The 21,082-nt window shown below is 41.1% G+C and overlaps 1 protein-coding gene across 1 annotated transcript in view; it reads right to left on the bottom strand.

The window, feature by feature from the left end:
• Positions 1–16,967, bottom strand: part of LOC118432263 — a 29,554-nt gene extending 12,587 nt beyond the window's left edge. The window contains exons 1-19 of the mRNA XM_035843798.1: positions 16,485–16,967; positions 14,163–14,333; positions 13,271–13,382; positions 12,156–12,387; positions 11,452–11,654; positions 10,623–10,879; positions 8,765–8,971; positions 7,752–7,904; positions 7,154–7,331; positions 6,694–6,827; positions 6,227–6,287; positions 5,807–5,977; positions 4,870–5,009; positions 3,656–3,800; positions 2,928–3,124; positions 2,141–2,308; positions 1,428–1,550; positions 823–955; positions 116–231 (exon numbers count right to left, since the gene is read on the bottom strand). Coding sequence (XP_035699691.1) covers positions 116–231; positions 823–955; positions 1,428–1,550; positions 2,141–2,308; positions 2,928–3,124; positions 3,656–3,800; positions 4,870–5,009; positions 5,807–5,977; positions 6,227–6,287; positions 6,694–6,827; positions 7,154–7,331; positions 7,752–7,904; positions 8,765–8,971; positions 10,623–10,879; positions 11,452–11,654; positions 12,156–12,387; positions 13,271–13,382; positions 14,163–14,333; positions 16,485–16,967 — 3,384 coding nt within the window. The remainder of the gene's footprint in view (positions 1–115; positions 232–822; positions 956–1,427; positions 1,551–2,140; positions 2,309–2,927; positions 3,125–3,655; positions 3,801–4,869; positions 5,010–5,806; positions 5,978–6,226; positions 6,288–6,693; positions 6,828–7,153; positions 7,332–7,751; positions 7,905–8,764; positions 8,972–10,622; positions 10,880–11,451; positions 11,655–12,155; positions 12,388–13,270; positions 13,383–14,162; positions 14,334–16,484) is intronic.
• Between the last annotated feature and the right edge of the window lie 4,115 nt (positions 16,968–21,082).

Raw genomic sequence — 21,082 nt, 5'->3', positions numbered from 1 at the left:
GGCAGAACACACAAGTAAGAGCAAAGCTGCATCGCATTACTACTAGCTACTTGAAAAAGTACTTTGCTTCATGACAATTGATGATAAGAGAATACATTGTGTCTTCAGACTTTACCAGTAGTTGGAAGGACTGTGATGTGTTGAGGCAGCACCAGGCGTACAGCAGACAGGCGGCCAGCTGGATGAACAGTGGAGTGTAGGTGAAGTATCCGAACACGTACTCGACACCACCTGGGGAACAGAATCATTGCGAATGCAAATTTGAAACAGAACAAAATTGAGATATCAAAATTGGAAATTCTGATGCAGTACCATAACACACCGCAAGGGGGCCTATAATCAATGCATTTCAAGGTTTTATAAAGGCCTACCCACATGCCTAATATCAAAACAATGCATCCAGGCTTTATCTAGTTTAATAATCTTGCCAACAGACATGTCCGTCAGAAACACATAGTTAAATGGACGCTAATTAGACACAAAAGATCCATCAGCTAGCAGCCAGACACACATGCGTTCCCAATTCTGTCTTTGTTTTTAAGATACTTTTATCTTTTACATATATAGTAGACAGTATTGTCAATCGCTATAGTCATAGTTTTTAAAATATGGACTAGTATTGTTGCGTTAATTGCTTTGTTATTGTTGCTATACATTGTACCATGTACAACTGTCGAGCAATAAAGTTCATTCATTAGATTGTAATGAAAACAATAACAGAATGAACAGAAATGCCAACCTTCATTTTGTTATGTGTTTCTGCAAGTGATGATTTTTAAATAAGATATTTCAAAAAGAGAAAAAAGAGATTGTGAGGGTTACCTGAGACGATGAGGATGCAAGTGGCTGGACCAATGAGAGTGGAGAAGAGCAGACAGGCCTGGTACAAGATGAAGAAAACGGAGACGTTCTGGTTCTTCATCCGTCCCTCGCCCCATGTACGGATCAGCAGCACCTAACAACACAGGGAAAAAAACCCATCAGTACAGCCTGTTTCAGTATGAATTCATTAATTTTTGGATTCAAAATGAATCATCTTTATTCAAAATTGAGACAAATTCATAATAGTTGTTCAAAATTCCCTTTTCGTGATAAATTCTTCGGTTTCATTCGACCTGGCATTCACTTCCTACCCGGATCTTGAAAAGTTTATTCTTCGATATTTTCACTAATCTTATGGGGCATTGGCTAGTTTCCATACAGCATCCAGTGTGTGAGCTTCTGCTTAATTTTTTGGCAATCTCTCAGGAGCGGAAGCCTTTTTTTACTGAGCTTGTAACTGGATTGTTACTGAAGATGGGAGTTCTCACACCTATTGGACTTATGACATTTTGGACATGCTAGAGGGATGTCAAGAGAAGAAGACTGGATTGTGTCAGACACAAATGAATTTGTATACAGAATTGTATAGATAAAACTTAACTGACCAAGTTGGCGAGGGTAGATGGGGTCCACCTGCGCCGCTGCTTAAAGAACTCATCAAACTCCTCGGGACAGTAGGTGGTGTCCTCAGCCACGGCCGTGTACCGCAGCAGCCAGCCGCGCTCAACCTGGGTAGGAAACAACAAAAGGTCGGTTAAAGCAGGCCAGCACACTCACTTACTCTCCGATCATTGTCAGTTGCTCCCAGTCAGGCTAGGGTTATATTAGATGTGCTTGCCCGTATATGTGAGGGCTTGGTAAAAGCTCTATCTTAAGTGTTGCAGCCTGTATCTTTACTAGACTTTAGGGTTGGTCATCTTCTAATATATGTAAGAGCAATGTTTTTTGATAGCTGGGGAGTGCCAAACACACCAGGTTACCCCAAGTATGTGTGCTGGCTTTATTAACACCTTTTGCAGGTTTACAGGTTTAGTAACTTCTGAAGCTTTAAGGACTATTGACCAATTAGACTTTATGTCTCCTCGAAAGAGGTTGAAGATGTCAATATATCATAGATACTGACTTGAGGTCACTGTACTTGAGTTTAGCCTAGAATGAAAATGTTTTGAATAGACTGTCATGATCAAGGCATATACACACACACACTCACTATCCGGTTTAGCGTCCGTTGTACCATCTAGCAAGGGTTGAACGTTTTGCGAAGTTGTTTCGGTCTAATTTATTTTGAAATCTTTTTCGAAGGTTATGCGAGCCTCACCAGAAGAGTACAGAACCAACGATCCTCCCCCATGTCCTTGGTCAGAAACTCGTCAGCCTTGTCGACTTTCGAGGCGTAGGTTTTCACGGCCTCGCGTACGGCTTTGGCACGGTAGACACTGAAGCAGCCCGGGCAGCACAGAACGGTGCCCAGGGTGTCGTTGGCAGTCTAAAAAACATCAAAACATAGATATTATATCTATTAGATGACAAGCAACCTAAACATTCTATGTTTCACTTTTTGTTTTGGCAGGTCTTAATCCTAGATTCTGTTCATGTGACATGTAACGATAGTTCACCTTTTTCTGTTTGGTAACCTATATCCTTGCTTTTAAAAACAGGGTATTTAGGCACATCAAATCGATGGGTGGTAGTTTTAAACTGCAATATCCTGAAAATATTGTAATTTGAAACTAACGTCCGTCAACGTGATATCCCGAAATACCCTGTTTTTAAAAGCAACGGATATAGGTTACCCAACGGATAAAGGTGAACTAGCGTTACCTTAAGATCCACTGTCTTGGTGGCAGGAAAATGATTAATGTCAGAACTTATCAATAAGCTGATGCATGTTGTGTAATTCTTGATTTATTACAGGTAACTTACATTTAGCCACTGTTTAGCGAAGTGGTCACTATTCTACTACTGAAATTTCATTATCAACTGTGTTGAGACCGGCTGGAACTCTCTTGCCACTGCTAAAATTGAATCCCATTTCCCCAAACTCCTAAAATTACTGAGTCAGACTGAGATATGAAATGGATCTAAAGTTACAGTTAGCATCGCACCTTTTGAAACCAGTGGCCGATAGCGTAGTCGAAGATCTGGTACCACACCATTGGTCCAGACCCTGTGGGATGGGTACGTCCACACACCGCACCGACGGCGGGGTCTCGGGTTATCACGTCAAGTAGAGCGTTGGCGTCCTTTGCCGCAAACTTGACGTCGGCGTCCGTGCAGAGGATGTAGCTGTCACGGTCCCTCTCTGGGATAAGTGCACAGAAAAGGTAATCAGAGATAGCAGACTTTATTCCTTATACATACTGATTTGTGACACTTCCTATCCAGTGCTCAAAATACCCAGTGGCACTTGCAAACTTGCAAATGCAACCAGGTTTTGCTTGGCGTAACTTGACTTTAAACCCAGTGTGCAACCAGAAATTATGCTTTTCCCCCACTTACGTGCATTATAAAGCTCTTTTTTTCATGTCTAAATAAGATAAAACATACGTAGCTGTATGTAACTGGAAGAAAAGAAAATGGATAAGTATATAGCTGATTTGAAGAAAATAATAGCTTGGAAGTGGGGCAACCTGAAATGTTGATGGCGCAACCTAGCTTTTAACTGACAGGTTGCCATCTGAGCAACCTGGCTGAAAAAAAGTATTTCGAGTACTTAACACTAGCACTCCAACAGACAAAAAGGTAAAGATCCATTGCACAAATTGGGAACTCTAGAAACACACACTCAAACAAAACAAAAAATAAAATTTCGCAGAATTTTTCATTGACATGCCTTCATTGCTGTAACCGAGGATTTCCGCACGCAGAGCCAACTGTCCATGGACAGCATCTGGTTCAATGCGGATGTAGCGGGCAGTAACTGGAGTTGGAAACAGCCGGGTGACCGTACTCTTGTTGTCTACATTCCCCTCAAATATCTGTGGAAGTGCAAAGTGTTAAGCTTGATTAGAAAAGTATTTGAAGCAGTGAAGGGTCATACATGTAGAGGGACCAAAGGAGTCTGACACAAACCATATTTGCAGGTGGGGTTTGGTCATACATGTCCATAAGCTACAATCACATTGAATTTTATATCTTTTGGACTGTTGTAAAATAATGTAACACCTGACAAAATTCAAGGTGTTAAAAATAGTCTGATGAGCTATGTACGAATGCAGACAATAGATAAGAATGGGTCATTATGACAAGATAATTTGACAACCTTAAACAGAATCTTCTCTTACTTATCAACATGATGTTAAATCTTAGGTTAAAAAGTTTTCCGGCAGATCCATCTTGGTGACTTACGAACTCGTTTTTAAAAGTCTGTTTTCATGAAGTTTTAGAAGTCTGTCTAAATCTTAAGCCTTTCAATAGCAGTCTTTGAACAGGTAAGGCCACGCCAACACAACACATTTGTAATAGATCCTCGAAAAATCGCATTTTAACTAGAAAGTATTGTTATAATTCTATCAATGATCCATTGTATTAAAATGTCTTTTGCATTTGTTATTGTAATGTCCGCGCAATTCAGCCTCCCAGGCTGCCAGGAGGACTGTTATACGTATTGCTTGCATGATAAATCAGTCTACACCAGCAGGGATTGAAATACTTTTTTTTGCTACATGCAAAATTGCAAGTTGGTAAAAATTTTACGTGCAATTTGAAAAATGTACATGCAAAATACAACTAGGCGGCGATCGCGATAAGGATCACTAGCTTGAATCGGTGAATTTTGATTACATCTAGTGAAGCTACCCGAGAAAGTTACCAGCAAAAACAAGGAAGGAAAAAGACAGACGTCCACTGTCTAGGAGTAGGGTGTCTAATTCCTCAGTATTTTTACTATAGGCCAGGTATTTTCAACATGCAAGATTGCAAGTTCAGAATATTTCTACGTGCAAATATAAAAAAATTATGTGCAAATTGCAAGTTAAGAATGTGTATTTCGAACCCTGACCAGTATACACATCTATGATGAGGATCTGATAAGCAGTGAGTTCTCACCATGTCTCTCCCCGTGTTGTCCTTGCAGTACTCCCACATACTCTCCTTGTCCGTCCTGTAGGCCACCTTGTACTTCTTCACCCATTCGTTGTCATTCGGGTTTCCCTGGGTAGACGCTCCGGTAACCACTGTCTCCTCACCTAGAAATAATCAACAGACCACAATGTTGTGATTTTTCTTTCCTTTTTTTCAATCACGTGTACAATTGATATTTGGTTGCTTATTGGGGCACATCAAATTCCCTCCCTTAAAATTTGGAGGTACATACGTGTGTCTACCTTTAAAAAGCTTGATGAAAATTCTATTAACTGCGTACTTACGTGACTAATGAATCTCTTCAACGTTAAACTTTTTTGTTTTATTTTCTCATATATGCTGCAGTACTGAACTGAAACTAGGTCCTTGTTAATGACTCATTTGTATCAACCTTGTATTGACATTGTCTTAAACATACTTCTGTTTCCTCTTAGACTACCTAAAAATCATTTTCACCTCCTTTACATATCATTCATAGTTGGGGTATAAAACCAGCTTTTCAACAATTGTTCTCTGAATCACTGATGAAAAGTAGAGGATGCTACCTGAAACGTCTGACCGTTTAAAAAGTCATACTGTTGCTTGTCAGAGTAACACTAGTTCACCTTTATTTGCGAGGTAACCTATATACGTTGTATCAAAAAACGGTATTTAGGAATATCAAGTCGATGGTAGGTGGTTTCAAATTGCATTATATTTTCAAAATATTGCAGTTTGAAACCATCGTCCATCAACTTGATATCCCTAAATACCCTCGTTTTAAATACAACGGATATAGGTCACCCCGCGAATAAAGGTGAACTAGTGTTACCTGATATTTGGTATGTCTGTGAAATTACTGAACTTAGAAAAGATTATGAAAAAGTAGAGTAATGTTATTATTGATGAATGTCTTTCCCACCAAGGTCCACCTCCAGAAACTGCTGTGTTGGGCTGGTGTTAGACTCAGTTCTCCAGCAGTCGGAGCCGTTCAGACGGGCACACTTAGCCTGGTGGTCCCTGCCTTCACTACTGGCCAGGATATCCCTGTCCTTCACTGCACCAGACTCCATCCCCAGGGGAGTATAGTACACTGTGTAGGGGAGGGTGAGAGGCAAATGTTACTTTCAAACATATTAAAGTCAAGACAAGACAGTCAATACTCTCTATTGCTTGTGACAATAATCCCCTTGCTTGTGAGTAGACTGCTTTTAGCCTTAACAACAATATCAAAATACATCGTCCAAATCCTATCTTTGAATAAACACAGTGACTATATTTTTGTAAAACTGAAAAATACAATTATGAAGAAATGAAAATGTTTTGGACTGATATTTCCTACCCAGGTGATCCAGTACATAGGACATGTACATGACCTGGCTCCATCGCTTCTTGTTACGGACCTGAAAACACAAGGAAGATTTTGAAATGTTAATACAAGAAGCACCAGGTTTTGTCTTGTTAGTGGTCAAAAGCAGGGATATCTACACTTCTAAAGAAAGCAAACAATATCTCACAGTTTCAACACTGTATGTCAGAGTTTAGGTTAGCGTTAGGCATATATGTTGTTTGAACATAGAGATGTCGGAATATAGAGGTATCAGAACATAGGGGTGTGGGAACATAGGGGTGTCATACATTATAAGGGTTGTTGGCACGCAGAGGTTGTTGGAACATAGGGGTGTCAAGACATAGGGGTGTCAGAACATAGGGGTGTCCAAACATGGGGATTTTAGACCATAGGTGTGTAACCCTCTCTACAAGCTTTACGATAAAATTTGGAAAAGTCAAATGTTGCCATTACGTCACCTTGCTGTTGTCCTTGAGATGGATACAGAAGCGGGTTTCCTGGAGGCTGTCGGCATTCAGCTTCAGGCGCCACTCCATCTGCAGCCCGTACGGAGTCACCCACTTCTGAGCCTCATGCAGGATGCCTTTCTTCTCTGGTGGGAGATAAATAAAGAGATGAGGATAGTGTAGCATGATTGGCAGCACTTTGGCTCAGGCCTAAGAGATCCTGGATTCAAAACCTGCCATGTCACTGATCTTGTGCCCTTCGGAAAGGCACTTTGCATAACTGTCCTCACTTTACTCAGATGAAAAATGAGTAACTAGCTTTGGCTAGGGCCGTCCCTCGGATAGGACCTTAAATGAGGTCCTGTATTTGGGGAGAGCCAAACATGGTATATATTAAGTGATCTGCAAAGAGTTAGAATTATAAGGTCTGCAGAGATGGTCATAATGAAGTAAAACGTGTGACCTGACCAACCTTTGGCTGACCCCATGGTCTTGTCGGTCAGTGACAGCAGCTGCAAGGCAAACTCCGTAGGCTGACCCTTCTGACATCCGCCGTCGAAGAAGATGTGCGACTCGTACTGGCGCTCTGGACCCTGGGCCTCCGCGATGCCCCGGATGGACTGTAACAACTGCTGCATTTCCTGTTCATTCTGGGTAATGAATGTTTGAAGGGGTTAAGAGAAGAAGAGTTTGATGATGTCCATTGTCTTATTATTTCATTGCACTTGTTTGATATGTATTGTATGATCAGTATATAGATATAGCTACTGTGATGATGTACATGTCAATTGAGAAAATCTGTTCAGTCATTCAGTCAAAAATTCATTCACTTGCTTAAGAAGAGGCACTAATGAAATTCCTGTTTTATGTTTGGAAATTTAAGAGAGATGAACTTTGGACAATTTTCAGCACATGTTCAGGAGACACACTCAAACACAGTCATACACAATATAATACAGTTCCAACATTATCAGGATACAATATAATACACAGACACACACAAACACACACACTGACACACTCCTAAACACACACATACACACATACAATCACACACAGGAGACTCTTACCTCGCGGTACATGGTGGTGCAGATGTAGACCCTGGTGTTCTTCAGGCTGCGTGTGGACCTCTCAAACAGCTCGGGGCTGGTGTCCTCGTTACGGCGGGACAGCATGAGCCACTGGTCCGGGAAGATGGTGTTGTATCCTGGCAACCAGAACAACTGGGGAAATGGAGATGTAATTAAAATAACATTATTTCACTCCACCTCTGAAGTTGGTAAACTTTTTGAAATACAAGTCCATCTCTACAATTGAATGCAACACAGAGAATTACTTCTGGACGTTTCCAGTGACATCCGCCACTAGTCTTCAGTGTCACTAGAATGCTTCTAAGAAGAGTGAATTCTATTTGAATTACCTGGATGTCATAAACGTTGGTCAACTTAGAATTAACGATAAGCTAATTTTCCCCAGGAGTTAAGATTAGGACAGGTGTTGTGATTATATGCAGGCTCAATGAAATTGTAACAGGGGCATATTGTCTAGTCTATTCAACATTAGATGGTGATGGCAGACTTCTGCTTTGCAACATGAAGGTTAGATACACATACAGACATACATGTACACCCTTAGGGTTAAATTAAGAAGTACACAATGGGCCACAGCTTAACTTTCCTTGTGCAACACTCTTTATAGCTAACTTGTATCGCATTATATGGGTAACGTTAGTTCACCTTTATCCGAAGGGTAACCTATATCCGTTGTGTATAAAAATTGGGTCTTTGGGGATCATTAAGTCGATGACAGGTAGTTTCACATTACAATATCTTGAAAATGTTGACATTTGAAACCAATGCCGTTGACCTGAAATCTCTAAATACCTAGTTTTTTTAAACATCGAATCAAGCACGGATTAAGGTGAACTAGCTTTATATATACATCTGTACATGTATATTGGGGGTATTGCAGAGTATACAGTAAAGAAACAATTAACTGCAATGCCTGCAGCTGATTTTGGAGATGCAGTGTCAATGGAGAAAAACAGGAGTACAAATTGCAAGGAGTCAAGTGGCCATCACACCTTTTCTTCCTTTTCCATGATGGTAGCAGTGCTCCTGAAGAGGTACCGCACAGAGGTGATCACCATGGCGATGTACAGGCCAATAATGACGAACAGATCCACATACCACTGCGGGCTGTAGGTCATCTCTTGGTTATCCGTTGTGGTCGATGATGTCTCGTTATTGGTTGCAAATAAACCTGCTTCACACATCATGGGAGGCATCTCCTGGCAGCATAAGAAATATTTCAGTTTACATATAACGTTACTTTGCCTTTTAAATATACCTTGCCTTTGTTTTTTTCTATACTTCTTCTTTCACGACCTGACTTCTTGACGACCAGTTAACCTCCAAACAGCATTGCACTGAAGTGTAGCAGAGCACTTAACAGAATACAATATGGTGTAATTGGGTCGCAATTAACTGTGTTGTTTTGCATCTATTGCTATATAATGTTCACATAGTATTTAGAAAGTCTGAGAATGACTGGCTAGCTGCTGACTGTTGGTCACAAATTGTTCTGTTACAGAGAGGAAAAAACACAACACCATCAAACCTTGTTTTGCATCTATTGCTATATAATGTTCACATAGTACCATAGAAGCCGCTTAATTGCACCGCCTATTTGCCAGGGAATTTCGTGCAATTATCCAGTTGGTGCAATAATGCGAAGTTGTCTTATTGGACCACACCGGTTTGGGATTTGAGAATTCCGTGTAGTTAACAGAAATGTGCGATAATCCGTTGTGCCATTAAAGGGGCATTTCACTCCAGAAGGGAGTCTTGTTTTCCAATAGATAATGTGTCAATGAATACACAATCAGCTGAAATTTGTGGAATTCTACGTGGGGCCGCGTAGCACAGTGGTAGTGTATTCGGCCCGTGACCGAGAGGTCGCCGGTTCGAATCCGCTTGCCGTGTTGCCGGTCTTGTGTCCTTGGGAAAGGCACTTTACACGACTTTCCTCACTTTACTCAAGTGAAAAATGAGTCGTCCCTCGGATAGGACGTTAAATGGAGGTCCCGTGTATGGGGAGAGCCATACCCTATGCACGTTAAAGAACCCGCCACATGTGCGAACATCCTTCCGAGCGGATCAAACCATTCCGGCCAAAATAGGGGTAGGGAATCTCCCGAGCAGCCCTCGTAACCCCTGCTTCGTCTATTGGGTCAGATAGTCCTCACTCATAGTGAGCAATTGGGCTGGTCTCAATCATGATGTTTCTGACCTAGGGCGAAGAGTTGCTGTTACAGTTACAATCATGTAACCCGTAACCTTGAGTGGCCTTCAGGCCTTGTTACGTGGTGACCATTGAGTAAAAAAAAAAAATCACCTTGGGATGAATTACGTGATGTGTATTTATAAAACAATAATGACACTCACTAAACCCATGCAGACCCTACCCATGCATTCCCTATACGCATAGACACTTTGTTTATCGTACATATTTTCGGAATAAATGACGTACGCTAAGCACACCGAGAAGGCAAATTGCTCATAAGATAGCAAAAAATACAAGAACAAGACGAGATTTCTTAGCAAACCTGAAATTAGTTTTGAAACCTTACCTAAAAGTTTTGCATTGTATTCAGCCATAGGATTAAAACAATCAGAGGGTACTTGGGGAGTTTAGTAGAAGACTGAATGCTTTTGAGGCATGTGGAGCAACTGGGTACTTTATCGTATAATGTGAAGTAGTATGCAGTTATCACTTCCTAAAATTAATATCTATCGGAAAATAACACTCCCGTGTGGAGTGGAATGCCCCTTTAACTGGCTTCTACTGTATTTAGAAAGTCTGAGAATGACTGGCTAGCTGCTGACTGTTGGTCACAAATTGTTCTGTTACAGAGAGAGAAAAACACAACACCATCAAACCTTATAAGAATTCAGTCCATAGAGTGGAAGAAGACACAATTCTTCGATGTAGGTGTACAGTGCTGTGGCTACAGGAGACAACAGGAGCGGCACGACAAAACCGATGACGTCCATCCTGATGGAGCACGCCATCCAGGCCAGCAGGTTGGCGCCGAAACCCGCCGACAGGTTCACGATGAAGGATACCAAAATACTGTTGTCTTTGGTAATGCCATCATATACCTCATAGGAGTGGAACCAGAATGTGTTTAGGTTACCTGTGTGTGTGAAAAAAAAACAGAAGCAAATACATTGTATTACATGTTATGGTATCTTTCTCTAACATACTTTTCTGGTGCAAATTTAACTATATCTACAAATTGTAGCAACATGGAAGTAACACTAGTGAACATTTTCTATTTACATAGATGACATGTTAACAGAAGTCTTAAATTTTGGGGAATTTCAGCAAAAAATATGGTCGATGCTTTGGCAATTTTGAAGGTCGGTGAGCACCAGTCAATTCACAAATTAAGTTGGCGTTTGCTTGAAGTGTGATTCAGGCTTTAAGGAAGTCAACAATCGCTGGAATCAACTTGGCCACACATGCCACTATCTCATAAGTCAGACAGAATTAAGTTAATCCAATTTTCTTCAATCAGTGACTGTTTTGTAAAGGTAAAGTACATACCTCCAAAATTTTCCATGTCTAGCAGCAAATCTTCGTCACGGGGAATGACCTAGTCTCAATCTCGCGAGAGAACACGAGACTTAAGGTCAGGCATGCGTGGATCATCTGCCCCGTCCCCCTGCCTCCTAATTAAGAATCAAGACAGAATTAAGTCCTCACCTTTCAGGAAAACGACGTACCACAGCAGAACCATCGGGAAGGTCAGGAGCAGCTTCAGCAAGTTGGTGATGATGCCACAGCGCCACCTGGCACTTTCCACAGGAAGTGGATCGATGTCCATCACTGCTTGAGTAGTTTCTGGGGCCAGCTCCTCAGGTATCTCTGCCTGGGTTCGCACTGGTGGCGCTAAGGTCGACAGTTTCCTGTAGGAATCATGTTTAACACAGCTTATCAGACCTGTTACAACTACGAAATTGAAACAATGTGAAAATGTCATGTCCCCTTATATAGTTCTGGAATCCTGAGAAAAGTAAATGAATTAACTGGAAAATTTAGCCTATAGGTGGACTTCAATAGTATGCTACAGTAACTGTGACGGATGAATGTCTTGGTTTCTTGATGGAAATAAAATGCACTTGTATATAAAAGTTATGACAAGTTCATCTTATCACAACATATGTTACTAAACGTCCGATGAAATATCATACTTATGACATTATGGCAAACCTATAATGCTAGTTCACCTTTATTCGCTGGATAACCTGTCTGAATATATCAAATCGACGGACGGTGGTTTTAAGTTGCAAATCATCTTCTAAAAATATTGCAGTTTGAAATATCCCCAAATATCCTGCTTTTAAACAAACTGAATATAGGTTATTGGCGGATAAAGGTGACCGAGCGTTAATCATTCTCATGTTTACCTCATGGTGGTGCTGATACGACTCTGCCTCAAGCGGTTGTAGGTAGTCGTAGTGGGCATCCTCAGGACCATGTCCTCCTGCTGTGCCCCTGGTGCAGCCTCACTGTCCATGGGCTTGTCCTCATCATCATCATCATCCAAGGCATGGATCGTCTGCACCTCCTGGAACGTTGGCAGCCACGCGAAGGACAGGCACAGCAGTGACACAGGAATCGTAAGCTGTACTGTCCAATCTGTAAATAATTATGTAAATTAACCCTTCATTTGCATCGTTAGCATTTAATTATGTAAGGCATCTCTGAAGCTATCTACATTTCAAATATCATTAAGATCCGTCAACCCATTCCCGAGTTATTCCCCTCTAAAGGGTGATGCAACTACGCAGGCATGGAAAAATTTAAAAAGTATGCACTTCCATAAGCTGTGTCAAATGCCAGTGTCTTGTGTCTTTTATCACAATGGCATGTTTGTTAATGTTCCAATGTTGTGTGAAAAACTTTGAGACCTCCTTGGTTATCTAGGCCATAAAATGATGAAATGCTAAAATGCATAATCTTTAAGCAGATAAAACGTTAGTAGCAAAACTTGTTTGCATATTTGCTCAGCCCAGTGTTTTGTACTTTTGCCCGACTGCTACCTGTTTGGAGACCATTCCATGGAAAGATTTTGCCAGTTTCTCACACCCACCAAAGGAGCAAACAGAAAAATGTAACACAATATAACTAAGATACAAACCCTTTTTCAAGACTACAACAGGACAACATACATTTGCCTACAGAGGTGCTAAACACTTTAACTCACTACCAGCTGAAGTTCCAACCCTGAAGTTAATCAGCTCTAAAACACCATACACATTCTCAGCAGTGACCTCTGACCTCCTGATCTGTTGACTTGAACCGGATTTATGGATTATGATTTTGATTTGTCTGCCGTCTTTCATGTCTTATTTGTACTTATATGTTCCGATGTGTATGTCTATTTATTTTCTCTGTAATGTTTTTTTTTTATTTCCTTGTATGTATATGTGTAACTGGGCCCTATTGAAAAACAATTTATCAAAACTGAATAGGCGTTTGAAAATAAACAAACAAACAAAGAGATTACTACAATACATACCTTCATTTGATAATGATTCCAAATACACCACCACCACCAGTGACAAAAATGCCAGCCCCATGGACAGAGTATTACCCAGTAGGTTTCCAGCTTTCTTACACCCCTCTTTTAGCTGTTGGTTTGCAAAAAGAATACAAATTTAAGGAAGTAATCAATTGATGTACTTCAAGACGTCCTGTCATCATTGGGAACCGAGTGCTGAGAGCTGCAGTTCTACTTCTTTCCGCGTAGTGACGCCCTTGTATGGCAGTAAGCGGTCGTCCATTTGAATGAACGTTAATTAAGGTTTATCTATTATTAGTAGTAGAATTATGTTGAAGAAAATGTGATTTTCTATAGATTTTCTTTCCAGATATCAAAGCAAACAAATACGTAGTCTCTACCAGACTGACTACGCTGGCTATTTTGCCAGGGACGTTTTGCTACCAGAGGAGTTAACGTTAGTCGGGTAACATGAACCTAAGCATGGACTGACTCCTCTGGCCAATTTCCCAAATTTTTGCCGAATACTACCATCCCCGTACTGCCATAGGAAGACCTGGTGGAGGCTAGCACATTTTACTAGAGTGCAACACCAAACGAACGATGAAAATGTCTCAATATCTCCATTTTCGCGGAGATGATAACCACATCGACAATATGGGGATGATGGACGTCATGTACGTGGGTTGGTCAAAATACCCGATGAAGGCCAAAGATTACAAGTTTATTTGCAAGTTCATGCACGGAGGCTGGTAGAAACATAGGGGACATACATGTGACAATGAAAAGTTATAAACATTATTGAAGAAAGGGGCCACTCGAATTCTGGTGTCGGCTACATCTAGACCGGTTGGGTTTGACGTATTTCTTTTAAGCAGAGGAAGGCAATAATCAAAATGAATGTACTTACAGTCGTTGCGCATCCTTTTATTGCCCGGAAGTGACGTATGATCTGCACGAAGGCCGGGATGAGGAAGATGCTGTTCATAAGGACGATGCTGAGGGACCTCCGGGCGGTGGACATGACCACAACCGTGAACATCGTCAGACCGACCACCTCCAACACGGCCGTCATCACACCCTGCGAGACAAAAAGCGGGACGGGTCATCAATGAATAACCTCCACATGCCCCTGGAAATAGTAGAAATTGAGCAAATAGACAGATAACACACCAGATCATGAGTTGGTTCAATTTTGGACGAAAACTACAATTTGCGACTGCGACATACGGATCGGACCAACTCCTCTGGTTAACTGTCTAGTTGACCAATTTCTACTATTTCCAGCGACATGTGGTACCTGGTGTTAGAGGCTAATCGATAATCGTTCCCCATCATGGTTACCAGGTCTGTCTGTTTGGAGCAGATGTCATTTCTCAAAGACGCACGGTCCCATATATTTCGCTCACCATTTTTGTTTCAGTACTGGAGCATCTTCACGCATGCTTTTTTGAAGTTCTTTGTGGTAAATACAGGCACGAGGCAAACAATATATCTACTAGCGATTGGTGCTAGGTCGGGGTGAAATTTCTTTTGATGTTACGTCGTTTAAAAACGAGAAATTTTGGCTCCCGCAAGACATCGAAAGTAGCAGGAAATATGGCTGATTCATCAAAAGAATGGAAATGCACTTTGCGTCTCCGTGCCTCTCCGTTCTTAATCAAGGAAACGGTGTAATTTTGGCTTTCTTTATACCACTCCATTTGTTGCTTTTGAAATGTTTTTCTGACAATAAGTAGTAACATGAAGATGGAGCATTTATTGAGATCGCCCCACTGTGACCACAAAAAGACAAACGTACGCAATAAACGCGTTTTGAAAGGAACAAACAACAAGCTTGTGTTGAGTTATAACATGCCCAAAAAGATCGAAATACACGAGTGTTAACCGTTTTGTGCCTACCGATATCGATTAATCAAAAGGGTTCAATACTAGTAATCGACATGTTAAACGTTATGTGACATTCAAGAATCCTCTTTTCAACCTTCATTTTCCTGTCGCCATATTTTTTTGACTGAGCAACTTCTCAAAACGTTATAAAACATTTGCTATACATAACAGGCATTTACATTACAGGCATTTTGTTTTTCCAGGCTCGTTTCTATCACATTCTTGTTTCACATTTTACGGGTTTCAGATGTCATCCATAGAGTATTCATGTGACGTATTGTGATATGCAGGTACTTGTTCACTACCATGAACAGTTAAAATACAGAAGCGAAAAAAATTATCTGACGAAGATCGTAGGCTTGCTTGAGGCATTGGAGTTTGGACTTGCGACCGCTACTGTAAAGAACTAATTCGTGCAGTAACTAGGTGAGATGTGAAGTATATTCTCCAGACTGAAGATAAAAATAAGGAGTTAGATGGAAGTCCCACCCGGAAATAGTGACTTATAAAAAAGGGACAGCTGAAATAAATAATCCATTTGCGCAAGATAAGAAAAGCAAATACGCTAGTCTGTATAGAAATGTGTGCCCACAAACATTACACCAAGTACGGCATTGCTACGTGAGTCACGGGGGGTGAAATGGTCATTGTTGTCTCTACCAGCTTTGTTACACCCAAATTAGCATTCTATTGCCAATGGCATTTTTCTAGTCTGGAAATATTAAAAGCTACATTTTAGGACCACCGTCGTTTGTTCGATTACTACTTTGGAATTTGGAACAAAGGTTATATTACCTCTCCTTTGTTTTGGATATACCATCCAATAATCCAAGCTCGTATGAATGTCGTTTTCTTGAGAAATATGAAGAAAGTGACAACTGAGGTCTTGGTGGAGATGGTTATGGGATGAGGAATCTACGATTCCCCATAGACGTCTTGTATCTAGATTTGACCTATTTTACTCGGTCATCTTTCCATCATTTGTCACACGTTATGGGTTTCATTACTAGGTCTTAGATCCTTATCGGCATTTGTTCTACCATCAAAATCAAAGTCCTACAACACCCTGCCGTGAACAGAACAACGAATCTAACCGCGCCATTGGTGGAATACAGAGGTGTACTCTCCAAGCAGAGGTTTAACTCCGGCTTTTTTACGTGTTTTAGGCGTTTCTGTAGGGCTTTCTTTATGTCTGCTGACAAAAACACGTCAAACACGTCAAAAACTGCCGGAGCCGAAACTCTGCTTGAATAGAATGAACGGAGACCCTGTATGGCATGTCTCTGTATGGCATAAGCAATCGGACTCAAACGTACTAAAGTAAAGAAAGACGAGCACTTACAAAGAGCAGTGCCTCCCGGGTGGGCCAAGGTGTGTTCTTGCCCCACCTGCCTCTCCAGACACACCTGAGGAAGGTGAGCAGGTACGGCAGCATCATGATGATCGTCAGCACAACTACGTCAGTCCCCATCTTCACGTCTTCCGTCGTAACTTTGGTCGCGTTGGACAAGAAGAGAGTCTTGTTACCGCGGACTGCTTCAGATGAGTTCTGGTGATGAGCCAAAGACTGAGCAATGATGATCGTGCTAACCTTCGTGGAAACCAGACAAGCCAGCAGGGCGCACCCAACAAGGATGGACAGCAGCAGTTTCAGAACCTTCAAACACATGTGAACCTCGGTGACGTCGGACGACTCCTCCTTGACCACGCCTTCGGTGGTGACGGTGAGCTGAGGCTTCTTCTGCATCCACTTGGGTTCCTTGGGCTCACCCAGCAGTGGCTGGTTGTGGAGGTCCTCCTGGATGTTTCTCATTCTGCCCGCCATCTTGGCACCTTTTTTCAGTCCTTTTACTTCCTCAAAGGGCCGATTCTTTCTTTAAGAGTGCCGCTAGCGTAACCTGTACAAGGTGTTCAGTCTTCAAGTAGGTAACTTCCTTTAAGATGGTGGCCGTATCTAGACGGTAGCTCTGCTTTCTTTAAAATCCGGCACGTACACTCTTGAGCGTTGTTTCCTTGATTATGTTGCAATAAAAACGTCGGGCACGTATATGTACACAGCGGCAGCATAGCTCACCTCACCTTTGCCCCAGCCACACCTGCAGTTACTATGGTGAACAGATAATTCCGCTCTGAAGGCTCAAACAATTCATATATGGTTTCCGTTCAAAGTCTGTGACTTATCGTCACAACGACAAAAGTTTATCCATAACCATAAGTCATATCCATAACTCCCTGATTTTGATTCCAGAATGTAAAATGATTGATTATGTTTGCCTTCCTCAAGAACTCGGACGATCATTTCACCACCAAAGAACAGTGTGTAAACGTGTCTTAATTGTAACTCGTTAAAAACTCAGCAAACGTAACACATCTAGACTATCATTTAACGCTTCTGACTGAAATATTCGGCAAACGGATACTACCGAACCGACAAAGTTTTGCAGGTGTTGGACGTACGCAGTTTGCAATAGGTTGAACTGTGTTGAATCAAACCAATGCATTGCATTGTTACGGCTTCACAATGGACTTTTGACAAACCAATCGATTGGTTACATATTACGTTGGTACAAATAAAAGCATTTGTCATACCTGTACTATTTAGGAGCCACTGTGGTTGCTTAGCAAAAGGCACAATTACGTCATGCACACGGATAAAAAATTCCGTCCCATACATCGTTTTTCCTAGAATACTGAAGTCATTTCCTTGTCCTACATAAAAGTACAGTAAACATCTAAATCAGCTGTTGTATAAGCTAAACTCGCCAACGCAATATCCTTCACGATAATGGAGGTTATATTTTAGGCAGCTGGGAGTGCCTTTCCTTTTTTCTGAGAGAAGAAAAAATCGTCCGAAAGCCAGGAAATGCTGACAGGACGTGTTGCGTCGACATGGCATAACATTTGTTAATTCATTTACAGTTAACGTTCCGTTCCGTTCTGCGTACGGTTACACCCAACGTACACAACGTCAAAAGGGTTAAACTGGCGGTACTTGGACTTTAAAACGTTAACAATTAGGTACTCGACTGGATGTTCAGGACTTTGACATACATGTAAAAGAATGTCGACCCTCCATTGTTTTCGACAACGTGGGTCACACTGATGCAAGCTCCAATATACAAACATTTGTCAAGGACGGGAAAGAAGAGGAAGAAAGAAAGCACTAGTATAACTTGCTAATTGCGACAATTTCAAATCGTCTAACTATGTACAATTTCCCTTAGATTACTAGTAATAGCGGCAAAGTGTAGCGTCTTTTCGGAAGTTATCCGAATGTATAAGATTTCGGGTGCCGTTTATACAATAAATTTCGGCAAACATAACGATAAACATGTCACCAGAAGTACAGTCTGCACTTGGCACTTTAAATTTCACCAGAAGTAGGGATCGTCAACAAGTATCTATATCATCATTCCTACAGATATCACTACAACGTTAACTGTTACTGTAAGGTAGGTCTTTGTTGTCAGTGTCAATGCGACACAATGGTTGCTGTCAAAGCAGCCGTTTTACTAGGAGTACTTGTCCATCATTTTTTAACCTTAAGAGACTTAATCAAACTTACGAAAAGCCTTTTCTAGAAGTAACGGAAATTTTGAAGGTTACAGACGGCGTTTTATTACTTATAGAAAATTTTAACGTTTACGGACAGCGTAGAAAATTTTGAAGTTTACGGACGGCGTAGAAACTTTTGAAGTTTACGGACGGCGTAGAAGCAACTGTGTATTGACTCCGGACAAAGTTCCTGCGACAGAAATAGCTACCTATAAAGGCCGAATAACAGTCGATTTGTGCCATGAAAAATATCTGATCGCGTCCGAAACGTTCGCGACACTGACAGACTTCAAGGCAAGAGTGCGGAAGGTTATCAATATGATAACGGTGGACAACATGTTGGTAATCTTTTCCTTAAGTAAACGAGGTCTTGTCAGGACCAAAGTATTAAGACCAGCCATCCAGGTATTTTCGAGTTACCGTGTTGACAGACGGATAAATTTACTTTCCATGAGTAATAACTTGAACACCTTGCAATGGCGTAGTCATCTCAAGTCGTTGGCATTTTGGTTTCTCAAAGACGCTATGCATGGTAGAACCTATTATCATTAAGGTTCTGCAAGGACGTTATATCAGGCTGATATAACGTCCTTGGGTTCTGTGACAACCTTTTACCTCAACATGTTAGAAAGACAGCTAAATGTTGTGGACTGTATACACGACTGTCTCCCATTTAATTTGCTGCATGTGACAGTGACTTCAGACTTCCCAGAATGGTACACTCTGTCTACTCTCCAAGCAGAGGTTAGGCTCCGGCTATTTTTGACGTTTTAGGCCGTTTTATCCTTTGGTACTGTTTCGTTGATGTCTCGTTTGGCCGCGAGACATCAAACCAGAGAGCCCGATAAAACCGCCTAAAAAAAACAACAAAAAAACAGCCGGAGCCTAACCTCTGCTTGGAGAGTACCCTCTGTCCGTGCAACCGTCCGGTCATACACACACCAGCCTGAACCTTTAGTAACTACAAACACTCGAGTAAATCATTGTTAAAGCATGTGTGTTTTACAGACAGGCACGGCAGAGCACTTGTGTTTGCATATGTATATGTCAGGGAAGAGATTGTGATCTGACAAAACTGCCAGTAAAGATCTGATTGTATTATCTGTCAACAGAGACTCCAATCAGGATACTATGAATGTAAAAAGGCCACACTTGTGTGTGGCCACAGGCGACCCAGGTATCCCTGGTCAATCAGAGGTTTATGCTTGCCAGAGGGCCTGCTCTTGTTCCCCTCTTTAAACAAGAGTGGCAATAAAAAACATTGACATGGCGACAGTTGTCTCTTACAGTCTTACTGGATGTGAACGTAAGACAGAGCAAGCCTGGGAAAGCATGGACGGGATGTTTAGTCCAATTTCATTTTGCAGGATTTTTTTCACTCTCGTGCATTAGTATAGCCTCCTTAGTTTACGGGTCTCCATAGGATGTCATCCATTAAATCAAGTGAATGTGGCCTAAGATGGTCTCCCATTTAAAAATCCTCCAATTAAATCTCTACCCTGACATTTATAAATGTTACTATTTTAGGAACATTGGTATATATTCTTAGGCTTCACCCTTCACCACTTGGAAAGCTTTGAATTACTCTATCAATATAATGGAGTATCTCAATTAGTGCTATCTAATAAACAGCAAGATGACAACTTCTTTATTACATACTGGTTTATTACATGAAATACATACACGTGATACAGGGAATCAGGAAGACAATATCACTTATTGTGGTAACATTCTACATCCAAAGCTGGCTAAAAACATTTAGGTCATTTACCAACATAAAACCCTGCCATTGCTAACCACTTCTTTCCCGTAATCTTCAAATTAAAACCATTATTTTTTCACCAAATGGCAGCCCATGGCCCTCACACAGTGAAGGAATACTCTCAAATCAGCCAGTGAAAACATCCCTGTTCTATTCTGGTAGGCCCCTACACTGGCTTACATAGGGCAGTACATTCACAATTAAAATGTGCGAATAACTATAGAAAATATAATGGCAAGTTCTGGTTACGTTTTCTCCAAGTTGAATAATTATACATACATATACTCAGAATCAGGCCTGGTCCTCAAATCAAATCAATCAGATAATTTCTAAAATCAAAGTGGCAGACTTTAACCCCAAATGTCTATGGATCTCTCTAAAAACTGCAGTCTACAGGCTACAAACAGAAACTTGACGAGACACTATACAAACGAAAAATACCAACTAAAAATTAAGAGACAATCACTGAATCAGTAAAGCAAGTTATGAAAGAAAGATAACAATCTCTGCATTCTTTGTCAAAGAAATTGAGACCCAGCCTCTACTATTGCAAAGAATCTCTGTATAACTTAACGCTGTGCTTTAGTGTCACAATGATCTAACATACCAGCACTCCAAATGGT

This window comes from Branchiostoma floridae, chromosome 15 (genome assembly GCF_000003815.2).
Source record: "Branchiostoma floridae strain S238N-H82 chromosome 15, Bfl_VNyyK, whole genome shotgun sequence".
NCBI lineage: Eukaryota > Metazoa > Chordata > Leptocardii > Amphioxiformes > Branchiostomatidae > Branchiostoma > Branchiostoma floridae.
Note: the sequence above shows the minus strand (reverse complement) of the source record. Positions and strands in the feature narration are given on the sequence as shown.